The sequence below is a fragment of the Medicago truncatula genome, chromosome 7 (assembly GCF_003473485.1).
Source record: "Medicago truncatula cultivar Jemalong A17 chromosome 7, MtrunA17r5.0-ANR, whole genome shotgun sequence".
Classification (NCBI taxonomy): domain Eukaryota; kingdom Viridiplantae; phylum Streptophyta; class Magnoliopsida; order Fabales; family Fabaceae; genus Medicago; species Medicago truncatula.
This window is the reverse complement of record NC_053048.1, coordinates 21,252,684-21,279,216: the sequence shown is the minus strand read 5'-3', so window position 1 is coordinate 21,279,216 and position 26,533 is coordinate 21,252,684. Positions and strand designations below refer to the sequence as shown.

The window sequence follows — 26,533 nt, the reverse complement described above, 5'->3', positions numbered from 1 at the left end:
AGTTTCTTCTTTTCTTCAAATTCTCTCCAAATTCCATTTTCACGAATTGCAAGACATTCATCCTCACATTATCACAAGTAAGTACCATTAATCATTGCAATGGTAATGTTAATTTGTTTAGGTTAAGTTTTTAAAAAAAATTTAGTAGTTTGTATGTGGTTAAGTTTGATAAATGAATTGACAATTTCATCATTGCATGTGTAGTTTATTTATTGATAAATGAATGTAGTTGTTGTCTATGTTGTTTAAATGATAATGTAGCTTTGAATAGTGGCAAATAAACACAATTTGAATATCTTTTATACTTTGCATACAAAGTGTTTGATCAAATGCCTCAATGAAAATTATATTGATTATTTAGTTAGTTTATGTTATGGAAATGATAAAAATGATGTTAATTATTGTTTGGTTAAGTGTATATTGATTATTTAGTTAGTTTATGTTATGTAATGGACACAAATGATTAAGTGTATAGAAATGATTAAGTGTATGTTAATTATTGAATGATGTTTAGGTTATTATGGAAATGATGGACATAAATGTTATTGTAATGATGATTATATTGATTGATTTGAGGTTATGGAAATGATGTTAATTTTTTGTGAAGATATGGCCGATCATGACCCCATTGATCCATCTAAGATGATTGGTGGTAGGCGTGTGATGACCCAAAACCACCAGAAGGAGAGGCAAAGCGGGCACATCCAAAAAAGGGAAGAGATCGGAGGGGAGATGGTTCAGGGACTTCTCAGGCTACACAACTGAAGAGTCACAGCTTGTTGACCAGTCTAAGATGGATTGAGGAATGGGTTTTAAAAACCTTAGTCCATTTAATCTTGCGATTTTTCAAAGCAATATACTTTATTAGTTCGGGAGTAAATATTTATGTTTGGGAGAAGAGTTTGATCGGTGATTGGGATTGTCATTACAATGCCAAATTCTGTAAATTTTCACATTGATCATCGTCGGGTGTCTAACCTGTTGCAACCTTCCTTGGAACATAAATATATACACATGTCTGTCATTTTATGTCCCGATCTCGCATTACTATTATTCAAAATTAAAATTAATAATATCTACAAAAACTAGAAATTTTAGTTTTTAATTAAGATGAACATTGTCTCAATAAAAAATGAATGGATTAATTGAAATGAAATATTAAATGAAATCATTACAATAATTTTTTTTTTCCTCTTTGTTTTCCTCCACTGAATATAAATTTACTTGAGATATGTCAGACACTAAATATGCGTTCATCTCTTAGCCGGAATTCATACCTTACTTTGCAACATTGTGTGAGTACAGCCTATTACCCTAAATCTAACACCCAATGGTCATTTACATTAATTTAATTAATGATTATGGACTTCTTCTTTTTTTACTAAAATGACTATAGATCTTTAAAAACCAAAAAAATATAATTTAAGAAAAATAGGATAATTTTACTTATATATATATATATATATATATATATATATATATATATATTAATTACAAAAGGCCTCGTTTTATAATTTACCTTGCGCCTCAATATGTGATGGGTCGGACCTAAAAAATCCATAACTTCAAAACTTAACCTAAAACTAAAATATGCTCCTATGAACTCCTTGTAAATTTGCTGTTAGATTTACTTTCATAGAATGATCATCGGCGCTTGCACCCACCCTCTCTTTGTCTCATTCATATGTAAGGGTCCCCTTGACCGACGCCACACCCCCAGATAACTGGCCCAACAACTTCATTGTTAACCAACACATAATAGTCTACAGACTCCAAACACATGCTCATCCAATGGATCCATTTGTCATCAAAGCCCATTTTAATCATTACCTACTAATATGGCTTTATTATTGCTAAAACAAATATTCATGCATGATGTTGGATACGATGTTCCAACATGTTGGCACGGTTCAGTGTTCCTATTAATGTGCCATGATATACGTGTGCTTTATCTATTTAAGGAATCCACGCCTATTTACTTGTTGACCAAGACACGTGCTTTTAGTCCAGAATCAGCTATGTGATTATTTCCTAAAGTAGTGACAGTATTTTAGGAAACTTTGGATGTGCATTAGTTGTTCCTAAAGATGTTCCGACATTTTAGGAGACGACCTGATTGTTCTTGATTCTTGTGGAGCGGATCAACTCGTGGATCTACAGTGTTTCTGAAGCTCAACAAGTCTATTCAGCCCGTATTGCTTCAGAGTATTTATACAATGACGCAAAACCTAATTCATCATTCAAGCAGTCATTTGATATTAGAGCTTTTAGGATTTTGAGTCATTGTTTACCGTGAGCCTTTCTTGTGTCACTTTGATACATGATAAGGACTGTGTTTTATTGAGTTGTAAGTTTGTATACTACTCCTAAGCTTTGAAGCACGAAGGTACTTTGTGTTTGAAGGTAACTTCATCATCGTGTTTGTAATCATAGAATCACAGGGTGTGTGATTGAGTGGAAGTGAGATGGAATCTCAGATCTAGGAGTTCCTAGGTTGAAGTCAGTATGGGTAGGTCCTAGGTTATAAGTTGTGAATTTGGAATTTGCTGAGAACTTAGAACAAAGACTACACTAGTGAATTTCCTTCCTAGCTTGGTAGCCTCCATAGTAGGTGTGTTTGTCACCGAACTAGGTTAACAACCTCCTATGCATTTTACTTCATGTCCTTTACTTTTATCTTGCTATGTTTGTTATTGTTAGCACGATGTTTAAACATTAATCTCAACATTCGTTTTGTGTCTGGTGTTGAAACATCATATAAAACATTTGAAAGCTAACGCACTAGAATTTCATATTATCATGAATCGGCCGCCCTGGTACAAAAGTTGAGATCGTCTAAGATGCATTGTGGAAGAATAATTTTCAACTTATTGGCTAGCAGACTAAGACAATGATTTTTTTTCTTCTTTCGTTCCTCATAGTTTCTCTCCATTCATGGTAATTCTATTTGAGGACTAAAGCCCATTCACAATAATTTAATTAAGGCTTAATTAATGATTGTGGATTTTTCTTTTTACCAAAATGACTATGGATCTTAAAAAGCGTAAAAAATATAATTTAAGAAAAATATGATAATGCTATTTAAATATGAGACAGGATCCGTTGACACCAAATCTCATCCATTAAACCAAATTAATCTAAAGGCTATTAATTATTCACTTAAAAGTCTATGAAATCAAAATTATTTTCCACACCTTATTCCTTCTTGATTTATTTCCTTATCCGTTTTCTCTCCATATTCCATTACTGTTTTTATTTTTATTTTTATTTTTTAGCATTACCATTTTTGTTTTCTCATGATATGTTCTCTACCATATACAGTGAAATCAAATCAAGATCCCCTAACTTACAATCAAATTAAGATCCAAATTTTCTATCAGATGAGTTTAGAACCCCAAATTTTGATCACGATCTCGAATCATTTCATTTAATCTATTCATTTTTAATATAATATTCATCTTCTTAACAAATCATTTCAATTTCGAATTTTTTTAGGTTAATATTAGAAGGAAAAAAGAAAGGAAAAAAAAAACATTGAAAAAGAGAGACAAAGATAGCAAAGGGATAGAACCATGGCTCTCAGAATTAGTCCACAAATTAACAACATGGTGAGAGACTCAAAGCAAGGAGAACGATGAAGTTCTATTTGAATCGCATCCAGAGACAAAAAAAAAATCCAAAAAATAAAATAAAACAATAAATGGTATATGGCAAGAAAACGGATAAGGAAATAAATCAAGAGGTTATAAGGTGTGTAAAATAACTTTGATGTCACATTATAATAATTAATAACCTTTAGATTAAACCAATTTAATGGATGAGATTTGGTGTCAACAAATCCGTTGACACTTGGTGTCAACGGATCCTATCTCTTTAAATATAACTATTAATTAAAAAAACGGTCTCATTTTATAATCAATCTTGGGCCTTAAATTGTAATGGGCTGGCCCTGAAAATCTATAACTTAAAACCTTAACCTAATACCAAAATCTGCTCCTATGAACTTCTTATAAATCCGTTGTTAGGTTTACTTTCATAGAATGATTAGCGGCGCTCGGATCTATCCTCTCTTTATCTCCTTCATATAAATTCTCACACATATTATTTGCAACATTGAATTGATTTTGATATGTAAGGGAGATACATTCTTTGTGATTTCATTTCAATCAAATCAATTCTATATATATTTCAATCTATGGGCATTCATCTATTTTTACCATTGATTATATCTTAATTTTTTGTTGTTTGCTTCTTTTTTATGGTTTTATCTTCAGTTTTTTTTTTCTCTACTAGATCTATAACGAGGCAAAAAAAACCTAATTCTTTGACTAACATTGCAGGATTAATCGAATGAAAATCATTGATGTTGTCGTGCACTCGTTCAATGTCCAAAACTAATTTCTGACGAGTGTGATTTCTTTGATTAAATATGAAAAAGGTACGCATGAATGAAAATATGATTTTGTCTTAAATTATAGCCTAAATTATAATAATTATGAACTTAAAATATAATATTCTTCATCTATTATTGATTGATTTGAATTGATTGATTTTATTTCAAGGCGTATTGTAATTTTTATTTGAATTAAATTGAATACATCTTTTTTTAGGAATGATTTAATAAATCTTGACGGCATAATTTAATCAATGGTTGAAAAATGTTATATATTTTTTTAATTTATGTTCATCAATTTTTTCCAATTATTTTAGAAAATGAATTTTATAAGGAGTAATTTTCTACATTATGTATTCATGGAACAGGCCAGACAGGTCGAGCTGGTCCAAGACTTGGTACCGAAAATGGAGGCCAAGGGTACACTAAAGAAGAGGTCAACGCTCTTTTTGTGGCACTGAATGAACTCTCTCGCCGAACTGCAGGGCTTCAACACCCCTTGCCAGTTTCTCAGGTGGGGAGTAACAACATTCAGGTTTGGCTGCATTATATCGAGGGGAGCTACACTGTACTGCCGGAGGCTAAGCCCGCTGCTAAGGTGGAGTTTGTTCTCGACGAACAAATTGGCACTACAAATGCAAAAGTCTTTGAGGACACAAAGGTCGATGTCATGAAATGTAGCAAGTAGTCTCTTGATGTTGTCCTCTCTCTTGTATGCTGATAGTAGTGTCTCTGGCTTTAGGTTTTAGCAGCGTCTTTAATGCCTTGGAAAAGAAAGCATGTGATAGTTGAAGAGTAAGAAATTTCTGCAAGAACATATGAGATGCTTAGCAATTATAGGGGTTGCTCATTTTTGTTGTTTCTAAATGTGTAATTTGAATGTTCTAATTGTAATTGCAATTTTAAGTTAGAGGTAGTTATTAAATAAAGGAAAAATGTCAATGCTACTTATCTAATTGTTATTTCAATATTTGCATTCTAACAATCAAGGCAAACTTCATAACAATACCTTCATTACGTATATAGTGTAAATCCATATGCCAACCCCTCCAACTAAAGTATGCATGCATGAACTGAACAATATAACAAATCATGAATGGAAAAATAAGACGGAATATTTATAAACTTCCTTATCGTGTCAGAGAAAGGGAATTCAAAAACCATGAGTGTTGATGAACACAAACTCTCAATTTCATATTTTCACCAATCTAGTAGTTTAGTTTCAATCAAATTATCTCATGACATCTCGTCATTACATAATTTTCAATGTAATTTTCTGAAGTATCTTGGAGTTCACAACTATTTTGAGCATGATTAAGTGCGGAAAACAGGAAAATTGAAGATCTGAAGCAAAGCCAAAAACTTGTCATGATTTGGTATAAACGTGACACGATTTCAACAAGTTAAAAGAAGTTTGATTCGACATTAGCAAAACGTGTCACGATGGCAAAAACATGACACGATTTCATAAACCCTAATTTGGGTGGTTTGTTATACAAGACAAAACGTGTCACGATTTACTAAAAACATGGCACGATTTAGGCGAATTGCTATGCCTATTTAAGCCGAAGACTATTCTGAAAACAAAGGTTACGAATTCTGGAGAGCGAAAGTGCAATTTGCAGACCTAGAGACTGAAGAACGGGGCGATTTCCTCCATTCTTTACCAGTTTATGTATGTTTTAATTCTTTTATTGATTATGCTATTTGTAAACTCAATTATGAGTAGCTAAATCTCTTAGAGATTAGGTCCGAGATGATTCTTTCTAACCCTAATTGAACCATGTTTCTGTGAAACTTTATTTACTGTGAATGACAATTTAGTTTTTATTCAATTCAATTGTTCTTAATGCTTTTTATATCCTGATCAAATATAAACATGATTTAGTGAGAACGAATGACTAGTGACCATAACTTTTGACTTAGACCTAATTGAATTGTTCTAATAAACATGGTTAGTCTAGGAATGCATAATCATTTATTAGTGATATTAGGTTAACGTGCTTAAACCTTCAATAACTATTAGACCACCTATGGAATTAGGGGCTGTAATCCTAGAAGAGGGTCCTAACTCAAGGGATTGATTATGACTATTTTGTTAACTATCGTGGAACTAGTGAATCATTCATAAGAATAGATGCAGTATACCAATTAGGGGAACATAGATGATTCGAAAGACCTGATCTCATCTCTCTTTTATTCTTAAAACCAATCTTTATTTTTTGTCTTTACTTTTATGCAAACAAATCAATCAACTGCCTAGTGGCAAAACAAAATAACTTTTATACACATCCTAGTTTACAACGTAATTGAATTATTGAGATTAAAATCAGTCCTTGTGGGAACGATATTTTTAGTACTTCGATGGTATTTGGTACACTTGCCAAACTTCTATCATTATCCACCACAAATTTTCTATTGTAGAAATCTCAAATTATAGCACTCATTAGAAGCCTCAACCTTGAACATCACATCACAAGTTTTGAAATATCGGCAGATGAAAGTCACTGATTCTGCAGGAAATAAAAACAAAAAATGCAGCAAATTAAAGAGCGGCTTAAATGTGTTTTTGGTCTCTTAACTATTTATTTGGTATCGCTTTGGTCCCTTAACTAAAAAAAAGATTATTTGAGTATTTTATCTTTATCTCCGTTATCTGTTTTGGTCCCTTCTGTTAAAAAAATTAAAAAAAATCGTTAGGGTTTATATTTTTCATCTTCTTCCTTATCCTTTCATCATCTTCTTCATGATCTTCATCATCAACAACACACCAACCCAGAAAAAAAATTCTTTTTCATCATTATCTTCATCAAATCTATAAACATAATCAATTTCATAACTCAATCAACAACCAATTTATTCACTAAAAAAAATCACTTTAATTTACCAACCAACAAATTTTTTTAAAATCAATACATCTCCATGCCTGCAAAAAAATAAATAAATAAAAATAAAACAGAACATATCCTTGTCTCCTTCCCATGCGTCTAGCAATCAGCATCCTTCAAAAACCAAACAGAATTCAACGTCAAGAACAAACAAAATCAAGTACTGGTAATTTTATTTCACTGGTTCTCGTGAAGGAAACAAGTGCAAGTGGTGCCAAGAACAAAACCCACAAAAACAGATGAAGGAAAGTTAAATCCAACAAATAGAGCAAGAAATAAACACTGCCTTGCCTTGTTCTTTGTTAGATGGTAGAGAATGATTTTGTTTCATAGTTTAAAGATTTACCATTAAATTCCAACAAACACTAATTTTAGATCTGGAGTGGAACTTAACAGAGAGAGAAATATGGGTTCATAGATTTTCGTTGAAGACGACAATGGTTGCAGATTTGGTTTGGTTCATTGAGAATTCGATTTGAAAGGGATGTTTATGAAATTCGATTTGCAGATTTGATTTGGACAATAGAACTGATTATGTTTGTGTTATAAAATTGATTATGTTTATAGATTTGATGAAGATAATGATGAAAAAAAAATTATGGGTTGGTGTGTTGTTGATGATGAAGATCATGAAGAAGATGATAGAAGGAGAAGGAAGAAGATGAATAATATAAACCCTAACAGTTTTTTGAATTTTTTTAACAGAAGGGACCAAAACAGGTAACGGAGATAAAGATAAAATACTTAAACAATCTTATTTTTAGTTAAGGGACCAAAGCGATACCAAATAAATAATTAAGGGATCAAAAGCGCATTTAAGCCTTAAAGAGCAATAGGGGTTGAATGTTGGACATCTTACGTCATGTCTTCTTAGTAACATGAAGGAAAAAGTTCCAAGCATGATCTATAGAGTGCCTACAACTTACTTAATATGGAAAACAGTCCATGACCAGCTGTTGCCTAACACTGAAGACAGTGAGGCTCAGTTGCAAAACAACTTATACAGCTTAACAAAGGGAGCCTTGTCCTTGTTGGGTTACGAAAGGAACCAGGGAGACCGTCCACATCAAGGCTAGAACAACCACACTTGTGAGAGACACCACACTCTTACCCAAAACCTTAAGACAATGGGTTTATGGGCCCTCTTACTTACAAGGTGTTCAACCTTTACTATTTTATCTGATGTGGGACATATAACTTACACTTGCAAACCAACACTCCCCCTCAAGTGTGAGTCCATCTATTCATCATGCTCCCCCCTTCAAGCGGAAGCTCTTACTTTGCATGTATCGCCTTCCTGCATAAGGAGCCATTTGCTGTTTGTACCGCTGTTGCGGCTTTCTGCGCAACAACCGGCTGCCTCGGTCGCACCCTTCATCCAACCGGGGCTCTGATATTTTATCCAATGTGGGACATATAACTCACACTTGCAAACCAATATATAGTCCTTGGATAAGTGACAAACTTTCAACTATTGGCAAACCACTTCAGATGTGGACAAAGTTTTCCAAGTCTCAAAAGGGCTCGGAATTGCAAATACAAGGATTTTTTGAATTGCAGTTTTATCAAAACCCCCATATGAATACACCACTAATGTATATGAAAACACTCAATAAGCGTTGGCAGCACTCAATCTAAATGACGATAATGATCGAAATTTTTATGTTGACTCTGGAGCTATCACTCATATGACAAGTCAATGAGATAAGTTGCAAAATCTTAAACCATATTTTGGTACTAACTCAGTTTTTGTGGGAAATGGGCAAGCTTCACCCATTACCCATAAAGTTAAAGCTTTGCTTCAAACCACACAAGGTAAGCTTCACCTAAACAATATTTTAGTAGTAACCAAGCTCAAAAAGAATTTGTTATTGGTAATTAGTCAACTTATTAATGATAATGATTGCATTTCTTACTCAAAAAAAATAAAATTATTGCATTTTTTAATTTAATTCAAATGGTTTTATTATTAAGGATCAGAAACAAAGGACTTTGGCCTAAGGACATAAACAAGGAAACCTCTATGCTCCTAATGGAGTGAAAATTGAAGCTGTTGCTGCCACTTAAGAAGAATCATCTGAGACATGGTATACTCGTTTGGGACATCCAAATTTAAAATTTCTGCTCATTAAAAAATATAAAGAAGCCATTTGTATTTCAATTTGGCTAGCAAAAAATACTCTTATGTAATAGTTGTCAATTTGGAAAACAATGCAAGATTCCTTTCAACAAATTTATTTTCATCTTCATAGTAATATTATTCCAACCATTTTCTTTGAGAAATTATTTTGTTCCTAGAAACATTTTATATCCAGAAATTTATTTATTTTTTAAAGGACCCGTGAATAAAATTTATTTTTCGAAACCGCCCACCCAATTGTTGACCTTCAAATATAATGGCCGCAAACCCTAGTCTCCTCTACTCTCTCCTTTATTCAGGAATGTAACAATGATGTGAAGATTAATGTCAAGATTCAAGACTGTAGAGAAGAAGAATAAGGTTTTGATAGTGACTAACTTAATATAGAGACTTTAACTTTTCACTGTAATAGTTACTTGAAAAGCTTAGGATTCACTATGTTTTTCTCTATAGTTTTTTATAAAGTTTAAGATTGAACATGTTGTGAATTGCTTGAATATCGATCATTATCCAATATTATTTAAGTTTATAATCATAAGTTTGCATTGAAAATCATAAGTTAATGTGTTGTTAGTCTCATTCACATATATATACTCACACACATTATTTGCACCCATCCTTTCTTTATCTCAATCATATATATACTCACACACATTCTTTGCACCCATCCTCTCTTTGTCTCATTCATATGTAAGGTTCCCCTTGACAGAGGCCACACCCCGGGATAACTGGCCCGATGACTTCATTGTTAGCCATCACATAATAGTCCATAGACTCCACACACACATGCTCATCCAATGAATCCATTTGTTATCAAAGTCCATTTTAATCATTACCTGTTTGAAAAATCCAATTCATACGAGATGTCCAGTTTCAGTGACACACACCCCTCATGACCACGGGTCTTAGCTTTCATAAGGTACGTGGACGACTTACTACCAAGGCATTATCAAGAATCGGCCGTCATGGTACAAAATTTGAGTGATTATCTAAGATACATTGCGGAAGAATAATTTTCAACTTATTTGGTAGTACACTAGCACAGTGATTTTTTTTTGTTCCTCATAGTTTCCCTCCATTGAAGATAATTCTATTTGAGGGAGTATAGCCTATTACGCTAAAGCTAACCCCCCATGGTCAATTATCATAATTGAATTAATGATTGTGGAATTTTTATTTATTTATTTTTTTACCAAAATGACTGGATCTTATAAAGCTGAAAAAATGTAATTTTAGAAAAACATGACAATTTTATTTAGAATTTTTCTCTTCACCCAGCACATTTCGCTCGCACCCTGCAGTCATGTCCAAAATGTCCCTGCACTAGTTCACCAGTGCAAGTGTAAACTAGTGTGCACATTAATTGGCGCAAGTATAAACTAGTGCGCACGTTAAGTGGCGCAAAGTGGCTACTTTTTTTTTTATTCTAAAATATTTTATTTACTTTATTCTAAATCATTTGGTCACTTTATTCTAATTTATTTATGCACTTAAAATAAATTCGATTTTATACTAATTCAATTTTCATTCTAATTTATTTATTCATTAAATAAAAAATTAGAAAATAAATTCGATTTTATTTATTCAATATTTATTTAATACATAAGCATAAACATAAAATAAATGCGAAAATAAATACAAATAAAAAACAAAATTAATAAATATAACTCTCATTTTATTAATATGATTTAAACATTACAATATATAATACATATATTTTACCCTCTTCGGTATATTCCAATAGCTCTTCGGGAAAATAGTGATCCCGTCCTGTTGGGGAAATGACATCAAGACCCCTTGAGTTAAATTTAAATTTGGTTCCATTTATACCCCCATGATGATTCTTTTTACCCACGCGGTAAAAAGATTTTGGGAGTAAAAGGAAGCAAACCTAATTTTACCTCAAGGATGATGCTTTTTCCACAACCTAATGGACCACTACTTCCCCCAAAAGCCACCAGTATTTACCTAAAGGGGTATAAAGACCCTAGAGACTATAGAAACAAAGAAGAAGAAGAAGAAGAGAAAGAGGGGGAGAGAGTGGGAGGAGAAAATGTGAAGAAAGAGGAAGTATGTGAGGGTTTTTATAGGTGGTATAAGGTAGATAGCACTTAATGAGGTCTAAAAATGTGTGAAAAACTTAATAAAAACGTGTAAAAATCAATCAAAACCATTGACCACCGTCCAAGAAACGTTTGTGCTGCAGTTTTTACCACCGGCCAACTTGCGCAAGTTAACTCACACAGAGGCTCAGTGGTGCGTGACTTAAGTCACGTAGAGGTTGTGAGGTGCGTGAGTTTATATTTGAAAAACATGCAGGGCGCGAGCGAAATGTGATGGGTGAAGAGCAAAATTCTTTTATTTAAATATAACTATTAATTAAAAAAGGCCTTATTTTATAATCTACCTTGGGCCTCAAATTGTAATGGGCCGACCCTTAAAATCTACAATTTAAAAACTTAACCTAACATCAACATTTGTTCCTATGAACTCCTTATAAATTTGTTGTTAGGTTTACTTTCATAGAACGATCAACGGCGCTTCCACCCATCTTCACTTTCTCTCATTCATAAATATTCTCACACATATTATTTGCAACATTGATTTGATTTTGATATGTAAGGGAGATACATTCTTTATGATTTCATTTCAGTTAAATCAATTCTATATATATGTTCAATCTAAGGGCATTCATCTATTTTTACCATTGATTATATCTATGTTTTTGTTGTTTGCTTCTTTTTTATGATTTTATTTTCAATTTTGTTCTCTACTAGATCTATAACGAGGCATCGAAATCTAATTCATTGACTAACATTTCAGGATTACTCGAATGGAAATCATTGTTTTTGTCGTGCACTCGTACAATGTCCAAAACTAATTTCCGACGAGTGTGATTTCTTTGATTAAATATGAAAGAAGGTACGCATGAATGAAACTATGATTTTGTCTTAAAGTATTATAATATGAATTTAAGATGTAATATATTATAGTTTGTTTTGAATTGATTGGTTTTATTTCAAGGTGTAGTGTCATTTTTATTTGAATTAAATTGAATGCATCTTTTTTTAGGAATGATTTAATAAATATTGATGGGATAATTTAATCAATGGTTGATAACATGTTATATATTTTTTCTATTTGATATTTTTTTTAAATTTATTTTCATCTATTTATCATTGAATTTACTTATGAATTTAGATTTTGAACAGGTATTAAAAATGGGGAAGATGGCTAAGCCTGCTGCAAAATTCTTTAGGTTGATGTCATGAAATGTAGCAAGTAGTGTCTTCATGTTTATTTGCTTCTTGATCTCACGAAATGTAGTATCAACAGTGTATGTTCCATCTTGTAGACAAAACGCAAGTTCGAACAACTTCTTTGGTGTTTAAAAATGACAAAATATGAAGGATAACACTGTTGGGTAAGTCGCTTAGCCTATCTTCATATGCCTTAGGTTTTAGCAGGCACTTTAATGCCTTGGAGAAGAAAGCATGTGATAGTAGGAATGGGATTGTTAATTGTAATTGTAATTTTCAGTTAGAGCTAGTTTTGTATTATCAACAAATCAATTGTACTATCCAATATTATATGCAATGGGAATAATAAAGTTCTCTTGATATACAGTCCACACTTATTCTTGGTTGAAAATTTTACGGTTTTACTATTGTTAATAGTTATGAAAAAATGTTAAGTCTAGTACACCAAGCAACAATAGTAAAAATAAAATTTCAGTCAAAAAATTTCTTCTATTATATTTCATCTTATTATTACGTGTCACACATTCAATTCTCACTTCACCACCTCCTCCATCGTCGCGCATTCTCACTTCACCGTCAAGATTCACACTTCACCCACCGAGCATAACCCTTTCTTCGTCTTCACCGATCGAGCATCACAATCGCAGATCCATCAAACTTCATCATCGAACTTCACAGTCAACAGATTGAACTTCACAATCCCTTTTCCTCTTTCATGCAAAAGTAACGTTTCTCAAAATCTTCTTTTGTTTCACATTTTCGTGTTACAGTTGTCAGTTTCGATTTTGGAAGGAAAAATCTATTTTTCTTCCAGCAATTGACCACTACCAAATTCACTTAGGCTTTGGGGGGGAGGGGAATGGAAAACTTTGGAGATTTGGAAATATAGGGGAAAATGGTCAAATCTTTCACATTTTTTGAAAGAGTAATTTTTTAGGGAATGATAAATTAATGCTTATGGTTAATATATTTTCAATTTTAAGAATATTATAACTACATAGATTAAATTTGAAGAATTCATGTAAACCCTCCAAAATCCTCCAAAACCCCCAAAACTCTCCTCCATACAATTTTTGAGTTCCCACAAATGAGGAGGATTTAGTATTATAAAGAAAAATGAACCTCCAAAGCCTTCCCCACTCAATCTCATATATTTCTTCCACTTGCTCATTTTCCTTTTTTTTTTCTTTCAAACTCCTCCCATCCCTTCCCCTACAAACTCACAAATAAAGATTTAGGGCCCGTTTGGATTAGCTTATTTAGAGCTTATATAAAACAACTTATGCAAATAAATAGGTGTTTATGTATTATTTATAAGTTTTTAAGGTAGTTTATGAAAAAACAGTTTATGAAGATACAATTTTCATTAGCGAAAGCTTATAAATTAAAATAAAAACTTATTTATTTACGTAAGTTATTTTCCATAAGGTCGAAATAAGCTCAAACTAAACGGTGGCGTGATGATAATTTTTGGGTTAATATATGTTTACCCCTCTATAATATTCTCAGTTTCTAGTTAACCCTTTGTAAAATATTTTGTTTAGATTCCAACCCTATAGTATAAAGTGAAGTTCTTTAGTTTTGGACCTTTGTGAATTTTAACCGTACAAAATCGACGATATTGCAGAGGGGTAAACCAAAATTCTCTCAAATTACAGGGGGCAAAAGTACTTTAAATTTTGATATCATGAAAGTCCAAAATCAAAGAATCTTCAAATTACAATGTTGAAATCTTAACAAAAAAATATTGCAGGGAGTAAACTAGAAACCACTGATATTATAGGGATATACATATATTAACCCATAATCCTTAAAAAAAAAAAAAAATATTAACCCATAATTTTTTATATAAATAAATTTAAGCAATCCCTTATCATTGACTTGTCTTTTTATAATAATTTCTTACTATTTTATTTTTTATAAGATCTTTTATTATATTTTGCTGGGTCAAATAATGGCTAGAAATTCACAATTATCTTTAATTTCTTGTTAATCAAGCAAGTACTTTCTACTTACCCAAGTTAGGAAATATATATATATCTCTGGTCTCCGATTTCCCTACCCCCAAACAAGCAAACAAACAATCTTCTCCTGCAAGCAAGCAAGCGAACCCTAATCTCTCCTCAATGGCTGATTCTCTAAGTTAATTGGAGAAGGCTTCTATGTGATAGAGAATGATGATTCTCTAAGTTTATCACAGTATATGTATGGACTCGAGAAGGAAGATGTGGAAATATATGTGGATCACAAAATTCTTACTTTTACCTTTAAAGGTACTAACCAAAATGAGGTATGTGGTCATGGATTCTATTTGACATATGATTTAAATGGGAAACCTTACAGGATTAATGAGATTAAAGCTAAGATAAGAAAAGATGGTGTGCTCGAGATTGTTGTGCCTAAGACGAAGATGGACGACAAGGAAACTCATGAAAGGATTATTGTCAAGATTGAATAGAAGAAGAATATGGTCTTTTTAGTCTTTTTATAGTGCTTTGTTTTCCTCTTTTTAGTGCAAATTGCGATCTAGGTTTTAAGCATATTGAGACTTCAACTTTTCGTTGCAATGATATTTACTTGAAAAGTAATGAATTCAGCTTTTTAATTTGCAAATACGTCTGGTTTTGATTTCTTCGAATAATGTCATTTGATGATGTGCGAGGCTATCTAGTAATGGATGTGACATGTACATGATGCTACTCCAATTATGATCAGATCAAGTTATATACCAAACAAAAGTAAAATAAAAATAAAATTAGTATTATAAGTTAGGTGATGAATAAGTGGGTTTCCTTGAGAATTTGGCTTGGTTTCGAGTATATATATTCCCCTTCAAGTTTATCTAATCTTGGGACCAATTTGAATCTTTTTCAACATAGACGACCAACTTAAAACTAAAAATAAAAGTAAGATATCTAACATACAATTTAGCCTTATAAAAGATGAGTTGTTTACAATTATTTTAGGATTTTGATCCTAGCTTGCATTTGAGAATATATAGGTATATTTGTCATGGGATTTGGGGACCTTTGGAATGATAAAATTGGAAGCATATTTTATAAGTTTTAGAGTTTGATTCTTTTATTTACCCCTTTTATGGGTTGTTGGATTAAGGGTATATATGCACATCTGATATGTTTATGCTTTTTGATTGTGAATGTTGATGCTCTTTTTTTTTTTTTTTTTTTTTTTGAGGGGGTTTTGGAATGTTGATGCTCTTTACCACCACTGTTTTTGGCTAGAAGGGGAATCACCTCTCTTAGTAAGGGATTCTATGAATTTTCATTCTCAAATAACATTGAAGATGTTAGAAGAGTAAGATCTATAAATTCATGGAAATTGGAACCTGGTTATCTTAAATTATTCACTTGGTCAAGAGATTTTAATCCTAATAAATTTACAAAAGAATACATCAGCGCAAGTTTGCGTTTGCGACAAGCTTTGTGGCTAATCACAAGAATATTGGCGCCCAAAAATCCTATTTGCTATAGCGAGCAACGTAGGAAATCCTATATGTACTGATGATGTCGCTAGTAAACCTATTTTTGAAAGAACTTTTGGCCAATATGTGAGAGTTCTAGTGGATAAGGACTTAACACAACCTATTAGATAGATATAAGGTGTTAGTTGAAAGGAAAGGTTTCACATTTGTTGTTGAGCTAGACTATGATAACCTTCTAGATTTCGGCACTCACTGCAAAATGGTGGGTCATTATTTGGAAATATGTAAGAAAGTACAATTCAATGAAGAGGAAATTCAAGATAGAGAGCCAAAAACAAAGAAATAGAAGAACAACAAGACAGGAGCCAAAGCAAGCTTATGTAATTGTTACGGATAACAAAAAAGGAAAGAGAAAAGCTATAGAAATTGTGGAGTTGGAGAGTACATCAAACAAAAATAACGCAGAGTTAGATAACTTGCCTGAAAAGGAAACAAATGCTCAAATTTCATCAAGAGGGATGGTAAAAGAGTGGTAATTAGATACAATGCATTAGCTATAGAAATTGATGATAATTTGAAGAAATAAGTAGATGAGTAGATCGATAGGCAGAGCAATTCACAGTTGAAGAATGCAGAAAATGCAAATGATCATCTGAATGATGACAGGCCAGTTATGCATTCAGAGAATGGTAATCACTCAGATGGTACAAGTCTGAGTTTGTGGATGCCACACAAATTGAAGACAATGAGAATACTGAGGAAGAAAATAATGATGTTAATCAATTAAACAAGGAGATCATTTATGATGTTGTTCAAAGGGATATGGACTTTTTGAATGAATCTTGAGCGATTATGCCTGAGTTGGAAGTGAAACAAAAAGATGATGAGATAGCTTGCAAAGACAAAAGTACTAGCAATGATGATTCAACAACTGATATAGCTTTCAAGAAGTTTTGTCTAGATCAGCAAAGAAGGCACAAAAAAAGAAGATAGCTCAGAAAAGTAACTATAGTACCATGTCAATGGTAGGCAGTAAAATTGTTCCACCATGAAGTGTCTTTTCTGGAATGTTAGAGGTTTGGCTAACTCCCCTTTAGCATTGAAAAGGTTAATTACTGTAAATAAACCTAGTTTTGTTTTGATTGTTGAACCTTGGATGCACTATAAATCTTTTCCTACTAGATGGCTTGCAAGGTTGATTTAAAGTTATTCGATGTCGATGATAGAGATAGTTTAGCTCCAAATCTTTGGTTCACATCTGACTGAAAAGAGACTAGACAAAGCTATATGCAACCAGAAATGGATGGATATGTGCTCTTCTATCTCTTGTTCCACTCTTTTTCGGCACAAATCAGATCATGACCCGATTATTTTAAACTTTCAACTTCAGGAAACTAATTTTGCTTCTCAGTTCAAATTTCATAAAATGTGGTCTAGCCATCCTGACTGTAAAGCTATCATTGAAAACTTTTGGAACACTCATGTCATAGGTTGTCCAATGGTTATTTTCAATAAGAAATTGAAACTGTTGAAAAAGGAATTAAAAGCTTGGAACAAGAACTCTTTCCGTAATATACATGAGCAAGTCAAAAAAGCTGAAGAGAAAGTTGAGCAAGTGCAGTTTCAGCTTCAGATTTCAGGTTACAATGATGAGTTAACAATTCAAGAAAGGCAAGCTCAAAGTATGTTAGATTTCGCTCTGAAGATCGAGGAAATCAAGAGTCAAATGGCATGATGAAGGAGACAGAAACACTAGATACTTCCATAGAATGGCTAAGATCAAGAATGCAACAAAACTCATATCAACCATAATAAACGGAGATCAAGTTATCTCAGACCAAGAGGAAATAACAAGTCTTATAATCCACCATTACGCTGATTTATTTAATAACTCTTCAATTTTGCAGCATGATGGACTTACATAAGAAGTGATTCCAAATTTGATACAAAATCAAACTAATGCTATGATGACCATATTACCCTCAAATGAAGAATTTATAATGCACTGCTTTCTTCTATCAATGCAATTATAAATCTTTTCAACAGATATGCTAGCTATTTAGGACAAGTTATCAATCCAACAAAATCCATTTTCTTCTCAGGGTCTATGTTAACTCAAAGGCAAGCCTTCATTGCTAACCTTTTAGGGTTCTCAGCTGGCTCTCTTCGAATCTCTTACTTGGGAGCACCAATCTTCAAAGGTAAACCTAAAATTATTCATTTCCGAGCCATAACAGACACAATTAGATTGAAACTTTATGCCTTGAAGGTATCTTTATTGTTCATAGCTGGAAGAGTTCAGCTGGTCAAATCTGTTAACCAAAGCATGCTACTCCATACCATCCTCATATACTTTTGGCCAGTGGCTTTAATCAAAGAAAGTGAAAGATGGATTATGAACTTTATTTGGAGTGGTGATGTAATGCAGAGGAAATTGGTAACTGTTTCTTGGGCCAAATGCTGTCAGCCTTTGAGCTTGAGATCTATCTCCGGCATTGAATGAAGCTGCTAAACTCAAAATAATATTACTTGCTTCCTAAGTCATCAGATCCAAAAATTTAAATACTTGCGGTTCGGTTTGGATGTTTTATACAAGTTAGCTTGGATCAGTTTTTGATACTGAAATTATAATTTTTTTTTGTGGTGATCGGGATTCGAACCCCGGACCTTGTATATATTATGCATTGTCCTTATACTAACTGAGCTAAGTTCACGAGGACATTTAAATTATAATCTATTATTACTACTATAAAAAAATCGTACTCCAGCCAAATTTCATAATTATCCTCGGTTAAATTCGTCACTAGCAAATATTAAAATAACACGGGACAAAAACTTATCACTAATGAATATATAAAAGTGCAACACAAATATTAGTAGTTGATCCATAAAAAACACAGGACAAATATTTGACATTGATATATATAAAAACATGAGTTAAATATTTGTCCTTAATAAATACAAATAAATTTGCTGGACAAATATGTGTTATTGATACATTAAAAACAAGAGTTGAGTATATATTTAGTAAAAAAAAAATATAATTTTTAATCTCTAAAAATATAATAAAAAATCACAAGACTAATATTTATCACTTATAAATATTAAATAAAATAGGACAAATATTTTTCTGTTATATATAAAAAAAACATGAGACATATGTTTCTCACAAAAAAAAACTTGGTCAAATATTTGTTCGTAATACATAAAAAAAATATATATCACTAAAAAAACACACTAGACTACTATTTGTTGGATGCTGCTATAAATGTTACACGCAGTTGCACGCTCTGAGCACATCTCAACTGTAGATATGAGATCTGTCGGTCAGACTTAATCACAGTTTCACACAGTAAAATTGAATGACCTAGATAAGTTAAAGCATCCTACTGTAAGCCTCTAAGAGCAGTAGTGTAACCTTGGTGTGCAAAAGTTGAACATAATATTCACAAGTTAGAGTATTTATTAAAAATAAAATTAGAAGTGAATAAAATGACGTTCATTTTGAAACAATTTTATATACAACTTTAAGTTTGTCTTTTTCTTATAAGTAACATCAATTTAGTAAAAGTGTTATACTATCTAATAATTATTTTCATTTCATTTCATAACTTTTTTTTGTGTCAAAACACAATTCATTATGAAAGGGAGAAAGTATTATTTAAAAAAAAAGTAAATTATTTTGGAACTGATGAGTAATTTATTATTCTCTATGTAGTGTCCACACGTGTGTTAGAGGAACAAGAACTTAGAACAGAACATAGTTACATCAACTTCAATGTCGTCACTTAGAAAAAGTAACGATGAAGAAAAAAGCAGAGCAAAATGGAATGTTTTCTGGTATGGTTGTCTTCTTTGTCTCCAAAGGAGTTCAAGCTCGTCGATTACAGGTTTTCTTCTCAAAACCCCACTTTCTATCTTTCATTTTCAGTTTCAAAGTTTGTAGCTTTTTCCAAATTTCTTTCATTTTGTGTGTTGTAAGATTTGGAAGCAGAGAATGGTGCAGATGGGTGCTGTTATAGAGGACCGCTTTTCAAAACGGGTTACTCATGTTTTTGCTGTTGATTCACATACCCTTTTACATGAATTTGATGGCCAACGTTTGTCACGGTTCAAAGGGGTTCGCTTCTTTAACTTCTAACTTTCTCTAATTCTTATTCCCTGTTGAGTTCTTACATATATATCTATGTAGCATTAAACAGAGCGAATACGTTTCCCTTTTATAGAGCCTTGCCCATCACGAAGTCCGGAATAGCAATCCACAACAACTCATTTTTGACTCAAAAAATAGGCTCACGTGGAAGAGGAAAAAAACTAACACAATAGTCTCTCAATGTATCAAAATTCTAAAATAGTTCTTGATTGTGCACTCTGTTAGTCAAAGTAGTCCTTGACGTTATAATGATCCATTAGTATTGTCAAGTTAGTCCCTCAGTATACTTATCTAATGTCATATTGGTCCCTATAAGTATCTGCTTATTGCCATTAGTCCCTATAAGAAAAGAGTCAGTGTCAACATAGAAGGATTGTTTTAACGTCAAGGACTATTTTGACTAACATAGTGCACAATCAGAGACTATTTTGATATTTCGATTAATTGAGGGATTGTTGTGACTACTCGTTACACATTCAAGGACCAAAATGACTTTTTTTTTTTTGAAAGAAGGACCAAAATGACTAATACCCTCACTTTTGGCCAACCAACAAACAAAAAGACCCATATTTTAAAATTTGTTTTATGCGTCATTGACTATTGAAAAGTATTGTGTTGCTCTCATAATAAAGACCTTGTAATTCAGAGCCTGTTCCAAGTGTATTTCTTGGTTTCACTCTTGTAAATAAAGAGAGTCTGAGAAAATGAATAAGCTTAGTGATTGAAATCAAAGTAAAGGGAAGCCATGTACAAATAACACATAATCCAAATTATTGAGTGTTGGGGAGTCCGGGTCGCAATGGGATTTTACATTATATGTTTTCATTTTTATTGGTTGATGATGCTTTTTGCAGTCACTTCTCCTTTATCAGTGGCTGGAAGACAGCTTAAAATCAGGGGAGAAAGAATCTGAGGATCTGTATGTACTGAAGTTGGATCCTCAAGGTGAAGGTATCAATGAACTTGACACATCGTTGGATCCTGAGCCAATTGATGGTAGCCTTTCTAGTGAACCTCAGCAGTTACAAAATAAGAAGATCAAATCATCTTCTGAGGATGCTGAAATTGTAAACCTTAAAAGTAATGAAGATAGAAGAGAAAATGCACCACTTTCATTAGCAAACACGGCAAGCAGTCATGGTGAAGTTGAGCATTTAAATTGTGTAGACAGCAGACCGCAACACCTTGATTCTGAAAACGCGGCAGTGAGATCTTTATCCCTACAGTTGAAGATTATTTGCTTTAAATATATTTCATCCAAAACTTTGCTCTAGCTTTTCTGAATAGTATAAACTTGAAAAGAAAAAAAATCATAATTTATAGATTGGAGGGAAATTAATGTAAATGGCTTTGAAGCACATGCATAATGCATTCATGAAATTTTATTTATTTTAAGCTCATACTCTAATTTTTATTCCTTGTTGAAACTTATATATCAATCATGGCGAGCTCACTGCAGTCGTCCTTGCCGTACTGCCCACCTGACCTAAACAAGAAAATTATAGAGATATTCGGGAAACTTGTGAACATATATAGAGGTATAAGGCTCATATAACTCCAACAGGTTGCTGTGTTGTTTCTTTTTTCTTTTTTCTTTTTTCCGGCTATTCTAATGATCTTGTTTTTTTGTGCTAATGATGTTTGAAAGCATTGGGTGAGGACCGGAGATCCTTTAGCTATTACAAGGCTATTTCAGTGATTGAGAAGTTGCCATTTAAAATTGAAAGTGCGGACCAGATAAAAAACCTCCCTTCAATTGGAAAATCAATGGAGGATCATGTAAGTGAATTATGTGACTAAACACTCTGTCTTGACTCTGTGGATGCTTGTTTGAATGACAATTTGCTATAACTTAATGGTTCTTCTCTCCTATTAGATCTTCCTCGGCTAAAATGTCAGCTATCTTTAGTTTAATAATATCTTTTAGCTGTCCGATGATCCTTGTTGTCTGATACGGACTTTTAGAAAGTTTGTTTTAGGTTATCAAACGATGTTTGCTATAGTGACATGTTTGTTTGGTTCTAATATTCAATTATGCTTCTTATTTACTTTTTTCTTTTATCGGTTTTTTAAAATTTATTTTATTCATTGTAAAGGGAATGACTCTCCAATGTTAATACAAACATATGAATTTAGTCCTCAATAAAGCATTTGTGCTTATGTAATTAGTGAGGGATTTGTTGGGTCAGGTAATAGACAAACAATTGTTTCTACTGTGTAGATTCAGGAGATAATCACTACTGGGAAGTTATCGAAATTGGAACACTTTGAAACTGATGAAAAGGTATTAATTCCTTGGCCTTTTTTTTTTAACACTTTTGCATCATATTTGTTTAATTTTATAACTTACGTCTTACTGTACTACTGATTGAATTTTTTTTAATGTTATCTTTTATTGGTTTTCGATATGTAATAGGAAATAGCATATATTCCATAAATAATAAACCTTGTATATTTTGACATTTTAATTGCAACATTGCTGCCTTATTGTCTTCAATCTGATTCAATTCAACAATAGGTGCAAACAATATCCTTATTTGGAGAAGTATGGGGTATAGGTCCAGCCACAGCACTGAAGTTGTATGAGAAAGGACATCGTACATTAGATGATCTTAGGAACGATGATTCACTTACAAATGCACAGAAGTTAGGGTTGAAATACTTTGATGATATCAGGCATCGAATTCCACGCCATGAGGTCTGTCTGGTGGTACCTTTTATACACTGTTATTTTGCAAAAAACGTACTCGTTTTATTTTTCCCTAAATTACTGATGCTCTTTTTGATTTGATAGGTTCAAGAGATGGAACAGATTTTGCAGAAAGTTGGGGAGAATGTTTTGCCTGGGGTGAGCACTACAAAATTTTGGATAAACTGAGTTTTGATATGTGTTTTCTATCTTGTCATGAATTTTTTATTAGAATTTTTTATATGAAATATGTCAAACATAATTTGGGACGCAAATAATATAGAAAAGATGATGCATGGTTCAAGCTTTATTAAGAAATCGACAATCTCAAACTTCCGCCCTCTGTCTTGTTTTAAAATCGTACTTCTCAATTTTTGCGATTTACATTATGTTGCTCATATATTTGGGATCCCTAGATTCTAAAATCTACTGCCTCACGTATTTCAGTTCATGCTTTCACTTAAAAATTTCTGATAATTCTTATATTAGTCATACACCAAAGTCTTTTTATTTGTTGCTACTTCAGCCGGAAATGAAGCATGCCATTGACAACCGAGTTACTCTGCTACTAATTCATTTAGGTTACGATTATTTGTGGAGGATCATATAGACGTGGAAAAGCTACCTGCGGGGACATTGATATCATTGTAACACATCCAGATGGAACAAGGTACTGCTTTGTTTTCTATATTGTGTATTCACCGAGAAATGTGCAGTTAAATGTAGTTGTTTTCGAATTTCAACTGAAAGTATGCTTTTCAATCAACTCATATATGTCCTTTTGTCTTTTTTTGTTTTTTCTTTTCTATTGGGGACGGTAGGAATTATTATTATTTAACGTGACACTACTAACCACTTTACATCCGTCCTTGAGCGAATTTGAACTCCCTCTCTTAAGGTTATAAGGTCAAACTACCAGTATAGAATATGGTAATATTTTGTTGGTACCATGCAGCCGAAATTTCCTTTGGTAACACAGAATTCTTAAAGATTCCTTTAGAAGTAAGCTAGCTTTATATACAGTTTTTGTTCTGATAGATTGAATGGTTGTCGTGTTATGAAATGTTAAATAGGTTAGTTAAGTTGTAATTTTGAAGTTTCCTTCATGTATCTTGTCCCTTTTCATCTCCATTATTGGAAAAATGTATAAACCATGCAATGACTATCCCTTCACTCTTGTGATTAGGAAAATGTGATGTCAACCATCATTCTGCACTTCTCATTTACTTGTAGAACATTAGCTAAGAGGCTCACTAGATTTGTTAATATCTTGCAGTCACAAAGGGTTTTTGCCCAAGTTTGTAAAGCGTTTAAAGGATATGAGTTTCCTGAGGGAGGATTTGATTTATAGTACTCACAGTGAAGAGGTATTGTTAGCTTCTTCATATTGTCTGTGTTACAAATGGTATTTTTATTTGGCCAACTAAGCTTTCCTGATAACATCTAAAATAAGTGTGTTCTTGCATTCAGAACTTACATGAACGTCTTAACATATTGAAAATTGATAATCTTAAAATAAGGCGCATGTTATTATCTGTTATTTTGTACTATACACCATGAGAATCTGACATAAACCATCATCCTATTCTATAAGCATCTCATAATGTAATCCTTATTTAAGATAGGGCTATCTTCCTTTAATTTTAAAATTATTATAGCTTAAATATACATTTTACTGATTCAATATCTAGTAATATTTTTCTGTGTAAGTCAATCTGGTGGATATTTCTGCAATAACCTTTCCTTGTATGCACAGGGCACTGATTCTGGTGTTGATACATACTTTGGTTTTTGTACCTATCCTGGACGGGAGTTACGGCATCGTATTGATTTAAAGGTGACATATAGCATTGTATATAAATTTCTTTATTATAAGTTTCAAAAAAATTCTTCATAGAATGTCTGATGACGGCTGATTGGAGTTTAAACAATTTCTTTAGTAGATTTCGGTACTTCTGACATAGCATTGTACAGTTGTAGTTTAGTATTGTTTTTCAATTTTTCTCAATTTTTGTTTTTGTATGATATTTCTGTGACCATTCATACCTTAGTATTGTTTTTTCAATTTTTCTCTTATTTTCAAATACTTAGCACTAAACCATTGAATACTGCCATGAAATGTTAGTGCAGTTCTCAATTGCTCACGTTTTACATTGTACTTTGTTGATTGGGCCAACTTTGAACATCCATAGTTCTTAGTTATGCACAACTCAGAAGTGTATATGATGGATTTTAATGTTTTGGCAGGTTTACCCAAGAGACATATATGCTTTTGGACTTGTAGCTTGGACCGGAAATGATGTATTAAATAGGAGGTATGCTTGCTTCCTTTTACTCTGAACTTTCATTGTGGCTGAAACGGATTGGATTGGATTTTTTTTAGAATAATTTTTAGTGGATTTTTAATGGATTAATGAATTGTTTTGATCGTCACCCCTACATTTGCCTCTTCCCCTCGATTAAAAAATGGCTGCTTCAATAACCATACTTACGATTACCAATTTAATGAAATTTCATGTATATATCCATTTCATTGATTTCATTGTGATCTATAGTTGGAGAGTTATGTTGCTTTTTCTCTTTGTGGGTGCTTGAATGCAGGTTGAGACAGCAAGCAGAATCTAAAGGATTCCGTCTTGATGATACAGGATTGTTTCCTGCTATTCAGGGTTCTGGTGGCAAACGAGTATGATGTATTTTTTGTTCTTATATATTTTTTAAATTACAAAATAGATTAGAACGATGCTGTATTGATATGCTTGATTTTGCAGGGCACGAAAGGTACTGCAAATATGAAGTTGTATACTGAAAAGGAAGTGTTTGAATTCTTGGGCTTTCCATGGCTTGAACCACATGAAAGAAATCTCTAATATTGAGGTACAATACCTTTTTGTGATGTTGGAAAGGGATCTCTTGCAATATTTTGGTGCAGTCTGTTATTCCCGCATTGTAGGATAATGATATGTCGAGCGAGCCAAAAGGCTTTCGTCTGGGTCCAATCTATATTTTTCATTGGGCGCTGCTTTGTAAATATGTAGGAATGATACAGGTTTACAATTCTGGTGTCATCTTCAAAAGATTGTGTACACAACTAGCTCAATAATACGAATGTTGTTTCTTTTTTCTTTTGAGATTTGCCTACAATTTATTAGGTTCAATGTTAAGCCACACATTTAAAGAAAGTGATATAAAGAATTGGAACAATATGCGGAATGGAAGTTAGATTTTGCTGTCGATCCTATTGAGTTTACAAAGTTTTATTAACTTTGAGATGCTGGTAACGCCATTAAATGGATTATAGTTACAAGGATTATGAAGAGAATGAGGGTTGCATCACTTGCATGCATCTTGTTTTTACTTTTCACTTTTTCATCCTTCATTTTAGTTTTCACCATAAGTGTCATGGCTTTTGGTATAGCTCTTCACACTTTTTTTTTTTTTATTTAAAACGATCATATTAAAATAGACACATTTTCAAGAGTTACATGAATGCCAATTTCTGCAATCTGCACAGAATTGTTAAGTAACTACCTAAAAAAGCTCATATTTTTTTAGTTAAGTTTAAATT

General features: G+C 32.6%; 1 protein-coding gene across 1 annotated transcript; it reads left to right on the top strand.

Moving 5' to 3' along the window:
• The first annotated feature begins 19,853 nt into the window (after positions 1–19,853).
• Positions 19,854–26,096, top strand: LOC25498091 (DNA polymerase lambda). Its single transcript, XM_013592836.3, has 14 exons — positions 19,854–20,013; positions 20,106–20,243; positions 21,131–21,481; positions 21,736–21,814; positions 21,925–22,055; positions 22,498–22,560; positions 22,795–22,974; positions 23,071–23,124; positions 23,547–23,635; positions 24,242–24,332; positions 24,722–24,802; positions 25,213–25,280; positions 25,567–25,651; positions 25,737–26,096. The coding sequence occupies exons 1-14, from the start codon at positions 19,927–19,929 to the stop codon at positions 25,833–25,835; spliced, it is 1,596 nt and encodes a 531-aa protein (XP_013448290.1). The 5' UTR covers positions 19,854–19,926; the 3' UTR covers positions 25,836–26,096.
• The last annotated feature ends 437 nt before the right edge of the window (positions 26,097–26,533 follow it).